The sequence below is a fragment of the Pyxicephalus adspersus genome, chromosome 7 (genome assembly GCF_032062135.1).
Source record: "Pyxicephalus adspersus chromosome 7, UCB_Pads_2.0, whole genome shotgun sequence".
Classification (NCBI taxonomy): domain Eukaryota; kingdom Metazoa; phylum Chordata; class Amphibia; order Anura; family Pyxicephalidae; genus Pyxicephalus; species Pyxicephalus adspersus.
Genome location: NC_092864.1, coordinates 44,452,121 through 44,458,336, shown reverse-complemented (window position 1 = coordinate 44,458,336; position 6,216 = coordinate 44,452,121). Strand labels below are relative to the sequence as shown.

The following is a 6,216-nucleotide window of genomic DNA, read 5'->3' as shown; positions in this document are numbered from 1 at the left end:
CCTGGAATAGAGTTCTTCAAAGTCATTTGCTTTTTTGCTAGCAAATGTGTTGAATCCTGGACCAGATCCATTCCAAGTTTGCTGGATCACCCAGCTTCACTGATGAAAGTGTATCCTCTCCAGCCTTGGAGAGCTTCAAAAATCAGACCCATTGAGTTAAATATTAATACCAATAAAAACAATGGTAAAGATCTGACTGCATTTCTGGAAGATTATAAGGTATTTGTCTGTGCCTTTAAAGGCCCCTCCATCATTTTTTTCTTTTATCAACACAGCTAATTGGCTCATTGTGCTACTTCTCCCTCTTTTTAATGTTTGACATCAGAATTTAAGTCAAAGTAGGTGCCAACACCTCTTGTATTTAGTAAAACATGTTGAATAAAGTACAAAAATACAAGGTAGCATTGTTTGCCTATTTTATAGCTGTTTGTTCAGCTGGTTCAGCTTTCTCATTGATTCTAATGCATTTCACCAAAATGGCAAAATTTTGCTCAGTCTACTAAAGTTAACTACAATTTTGGAGAATGAAAACTCCCATGCCCAATCCTAATATATGAGATGAACTAACAAATATTTAAATCACATATCATAAAACCTGAGCACCTTTCCAGGAATTGTTCTTTGCTGATCTGCACTGACAGTTCTGCATTTGGCTGCAGCCGTAGCTCTGCACCACAAACACTTAAATATGCATTATTAGCACGATGTGAATAGTCTCTATGAAATGGAACAAGCACTGGCTACAAATGTTCCAACTAATCTTCTGCTACTGAGTAAATGTGTTGACATTTTTCTTGTTTGCGCATTTCACTGGAAAATTTCCATGTGGATTTCTCATGGGAAATTGAGGATGCAAAGTCACACTTACACCTTGCTAAGTGTCTGCAGCTTTCATTATACAACAGATCGAATACTCTTGTTTCATTTATAATTTGTATGGTGTACAGACTCATACATATCTCTTTTTCCTCACCTACGCTATCACCTACATTATAAATGTTGACAGTCTACAACCCCCATGGTTCTTTGGAACACATAGGCACTGTTTCTGTGCTTGCTTATAATGTTTATATTGTCATTTAAATCATAACTTCAGCTCATGCCATGCTTTAATAGTAGAAATGTGCCTGAACATATACAGGATTTCCTAAAAGTCGCTAAACACTTTTAATGAATTTCTAAAAAATGACGCAATAAACTTTGTTTATTCATATTTTTAGCATCAACAAAGAAGTTGATGACGCTTTGCTTGCTAGGCTTGCTATCACTTTCAAATGCTTTGAAGACTAAATATATTCCTCCACTTGAGCGCCTCCATTTTCGACTACTTGCAGCCACCTTGGCATGCAAACCTCTCCGACGTTTTGCAGCATCTCTTCCCCGACCTTGCTGCAGGCTGTGCTGATTCGTTTCCCACGCTGTGACAGGTTACAGGACTTAGTGGCATACACCTTGCTTTTGATATAGCCCCATGAAAAAGTCACAAGGTAAAAGGTCAGGGGAGCACGAAGCCTATTTGAGAAACCCCTTCGACCATTTCATCAGTCAGGAAGCTTGATGTTCAGGAAATCTCTAACCTGGCAAAGTAGGGAATGGCTCTGTCTTGTTGAAAAAAGGCATTAGCAAGGTCACTCCTTGCCTGAAGCATCCACTGAATCAAGCTTTTGTTGATGCTGAGTTCCAGTGCAGCCCTCCGGATGGACTTTCCCTGGCTTTGCCCAAACACCTGCTCCAGGAGTTCACTGTTTGTCGGTGGTGGTAGCAGCAGGCCTTCCAGTGCGTGGTTTGTCAAGAACAGATTCTGTTTCAAAAAAACTTTCCATGAATAGCGTAATTTGTGTTACATGTTGGAGCAGTCTCAAACTTGCGCTGAACTGCAGTCAGGGGCTGAAAAACTTTTTGCCAAGCGGCAGTTTTGCAACACTGCTCCAATGTCAATTGGTGAGCCATGGTTAAGGGATGCAAAGCCTAAGTTGTCATTTGTTAATGGCCTCAAGTCTCCCCAAATGATACCTGGAACGAAATAGAAAAAAGGAAGCATGTAGTGACTTTTGGGACACCCTGTATGTTGCAATTTATAGGACTTGGGTTGATTGTTGATGGGCTTTTGGTTTCATCAATCAGGGAGGAGCATTTTCACAGCAGGTTGATACAGTTTAGAAGGAGGTCGTGTGAGGTCTACTGCAGGCAAAATGCACCTATGAATGATCTCACATGAAAGTGAAGTGCACCAGAAAGTGCATTGCATTTGCACTTTCAAAACAAGCTCAAAGCTTATTATTATTATTATTATTATTATTATTAATAATAATAATAATAATATTAATAAACAACAGTATTTATACCATCATGGTATGCAGTGTTGTACAATAAATGGGGGTGGCAATTGGCAAATGAAAACAATGACACAGGAAGAAGGGACCCTTACTAAAACTCTAGGAGATTATTGACCCAGGATTGGGTCTTAAGCTCTCTACAGACAGTTGATAGATGTCAAATGATTGTCACTGGAAACAATTGCTCATGATCATTTTCAGTGACAGATGAACAAATGAGCACCATTCTGTTCAATGGAGGGGGGGGGCAAGTAAATGGCTCCCCACTGTTCTTGGCTCCATAAGAGTGCAATCCTTTAAAATACTTGATGTGCTGCAACTCACTTGTGCTGTGGTCCACTCAAATAAAGGCTACCACACTACTCTGCATTGTGGTGCACTGCATGCTGCTTATATTATACCTACAGAATACCTACACTATATATATATATATATATATATATATATATATATATATATATATATATATAGTGAATATATTTCTTGTATATTTACATCGAACCAATATACCATTTCACATTTGGCAGGGCAATGCACCACTTCCCTCCACTCCTCTTCTGCTGCCTCTCTTTGTAGTTCTCTTTATTTGCTTCAATTTCACCTTAGAATCAAATTCATCTCCTGTGCTTTGCCTTCAAATCCCTCCACAGTTCTTGTCCGACTTACCATTCTGACCTGATAGAAAAATACTCCCCCAGCCGCTCTCTTTGCTCCTCCAATGACCTACTAATGACTTTCTCTCTCATCACCTCATCACATGCACGGCTCCAAGACTTTTCTAGAGCTGCCCAAACTCTCTGGAATGGTCTTCCTCGTCCTATTTGGCTTGCTCCTACTTTCTGGTCATTTACAAGAGCACTCAAAACCCATTTTTTCAAATTTGCCTACCCATCTTCCTCTGTCTCCTAACCCCTAATTACTTACCCACCACTACATATCTCCCTCCTATTGTGTGATACTACCCCCACCTCCTATATTGTAAACTTCTCTGGGCAGGGTCCTCTCCTCCTCCAGTGTCACTGTCTGTATCTGTCTGTCATTTGTAACCCCTATTTATTGTACTGAGCTGTGTAATAAGTTGGTGCTATATAAATACTGTTTATTCTTATTATTAATATTAATAATAATAATAATATTACAAGGTGCAATATGCTACAATGCAGCTGCAGCTAAACCAACCAAATTCCATCTTTTACATGTATTACATAAAAATGTTGATTCTGAAAAAAAAACCTGTTAACGTTTTCACTAACTTCTTCCAGCAAACTCTTCCGTTCGCTCGTTTTGCAGATTTCCACAAATCAGCGAAATGTTTAATTCCTTAGAAAAGGTTAAACATTGACCAGCTTTTCCAAGTTTTCAGTTGCCCAAATACAACACGCTCTGTGTTAATCTGACAATGGGGGCTTTGAAATTAAAGATTTCTCAGTGAACATTGTCTGCTTTCCTTAAGTATTAAAAACAAATGTATCAGAATGTGCTTCCAAGGACAAAAGGGAAACCTTGAAAAATCTGTGATTGGCTGCATGTTTGTGCTCTCCCACGGTTAGTTTTAATTGGCTTTGAGTGTAGTTAGGATCACATATTTTTTTTCCCCTTCAGTCTGTGCTGTGTTAGAACAAATCTGACGTGACGGCATATCCTGGACTATTATTCCCAGTGTATGCAGCGCAAACATGAGCCTGTATGCGAGGAGAGTGACACTGCCTGCTATCACCCCACTACAGCTACAGAAAAGGGTAGGGCACTGCTGTGTGACTTGTTCTGTCAATGACTGTGAGCCAGCAACCAAAAATGCTTGTTTAGAGAGCTGCATGACAGTATGTGTGTGCTATATGGCTTGAACACTTTAACAATGCTTTATGATAGCTGCCAAAATGGTAAAAACCACCAGGTACACTTTGTTATAGATTTTGTGGCGCTAACAGATTATGTCGCAGTCAGATATAGATTCTGACCGCCAAATTATTGCCTTTGATTTACTTAAAGAATACAGAATGTTAACTTATATAAAAAAAGTAAAATGGTAAAGTTTTTGATAAAGTAGGGTAGGAGTGGATTCCCATGTTTTTGCGGTCTGTCTTCTCACTGGGGAAGAGTCACCCCCTTTATTTCTCCTGGTGATCATTTTTAAAAAAAAGAATCACCCAGGTCTATGCGTTTCAATGGCAATAATTGATTCTCCACCCGAAAATATCAGACTCACTGGTTTATATCAGATATTTTTAAAAATTAGAACACCTATTCCTGGGGACAAATCTCTGTAATACAAAGTTTGTTCTTTTTGGAGAGATTTGTGGCATTTATAGGACAGCAAAAATAGGGCTTAATAGGGCTTCTAACCCTTTCCGGTTCCATACAAAGCTAAATAGCTTTTTTTGGCTTGCATACATATAAAACTTTACTGTGTTAGATAAATTAAAAAAATCAAAAACATATATATATTTAACCTATTTTCACTACCATTTACTTTGAATAGTGCATTTTACTGTGTTTAATGAATGTGTCCTTTAGGTAAATAACATAAACGTATTTTTAATTTTTTTGCTTCAGATAAAGAAAATTTATGATCACACTTGTTATGGTCCCTGTATTCTGTATCTGTATTGCAGAAAAAAGTGACAGGCCAGCTTGATTGCAGTCTAATGTGCATTAACCTCAGAGATGACTTTAGTTTTATCACGGGACAATGATTCCAGTGAGCCAGTAAAATATAAATCTGGGATTTGACATTTCATATCATTTGAGCTATTACAAGACATTATGCTAACACATGAGTATCCTTATTTTTTTTAAAAAAAAAATTTTTTTGGTCCATTGAGATTTTAAAAACTAGTCACTGAAAAAAAAATAGTGACTGAAAATAAAGCTCCTTATTACTCCTCTGGATCAAATATGTCTATAGGGTTTTTATCTGGGAAATGTTTATTTCCTTAGTGGTTGAACTTGATGGATTTATATCTTTTTTTCAACCTTACTAACAATGTAATTATTACATGTTTAGGGTTTAGGTGTTAACCTAAAGAAATATTTACTGTTAAGTCAAAAAGTTACAAATAACCTAAAAAAAGAAGCCTCTTGGATTTGTGATAGACAATTATTGCCAAAACATCAATCTGTAAAGTTGAAAGTTTTCACCTTTGTTGCTGGAATAAAAAATTCAATGTATATGTCTGTTTCTGTGTTATAAAATAGAACATATTCCCTGCACTTATATGTTAGTTTATTATTATTTGGCACTATAGTTTATGTATAGTTTAGTGTTTTGATTTTTTGCAAACGATAACTTGTTACTGTTTATTGAACAATCTTGCTGACAAATGTGGGAAAAATTGTTCTCATAAATGCTCGGCACCCTTCAGTTTGTATGCAGTCAGGCACTCAGACTATGTGGTCTAGTCATTTTTTAGGGTATTATGCAGCAAAATGTAAAATGAATGTAATGCAGACTCGTTCAATCTTTTTACCCCAAAGGAACCCTTTAAAAAGTTTTTGGGTATGGGGCATCCGTGCTAGAATTAATTCATCCAAGGATAGTAGGAAGACTGTAACCTTAAGTTGGTGGCCATTGAGAAGTATGTCCTTTATATTGGTGGTCAATGAGAAAAATTGGTTGTCAGATAGAAAAATGCCCCTTTCACTGGTGATCGGTAAGAATAAAGCCCCTTACATTTGTGGTCAGTGAGAATAAGGCCCCTTACTATAGTGATGAGTAAGAATAACTCCCCTTACAATAGTGTTTAGTTAGAATAAGGCCCCTACAATGGTGCTCAGTAAGAATAATACCCCTTACTATGGTGATAAGTAAGAATAAGGCCCCTTACATGTGTGGTCAGTGAGAATAAGGCCCCTTACAATGGTGATAAGTAAGAATAAGGCC

General features: G+C 37.5%; 1 protein-coding gene across 1 annotated transcript in view; it reads left to right on the top strand.

Moving 5' to 3' along the window:
• Positions 1 to 3,915: 3,915 nt before the first annotated feature.
• The window catches only part of GRB14 (growth factor receptor bound protein 14), a 37,249-nt gene continuing 34,948 nt past the window's right edge, over positions 3,916 to 6,216 (top strand). The window contains exon 1 of the mRNA XM_072418254.1: positions 3,916 to 4,075. Within this exon, the coding sequence (XP_072274355.1) occupies positions 4,013 to 4,075 (63 nt within the window). The 5' untranslated portion in view covers positions 3,916 to 4,012. The remainder of the gene's footprint in view (positions 4,076 to 6,216) is intronic.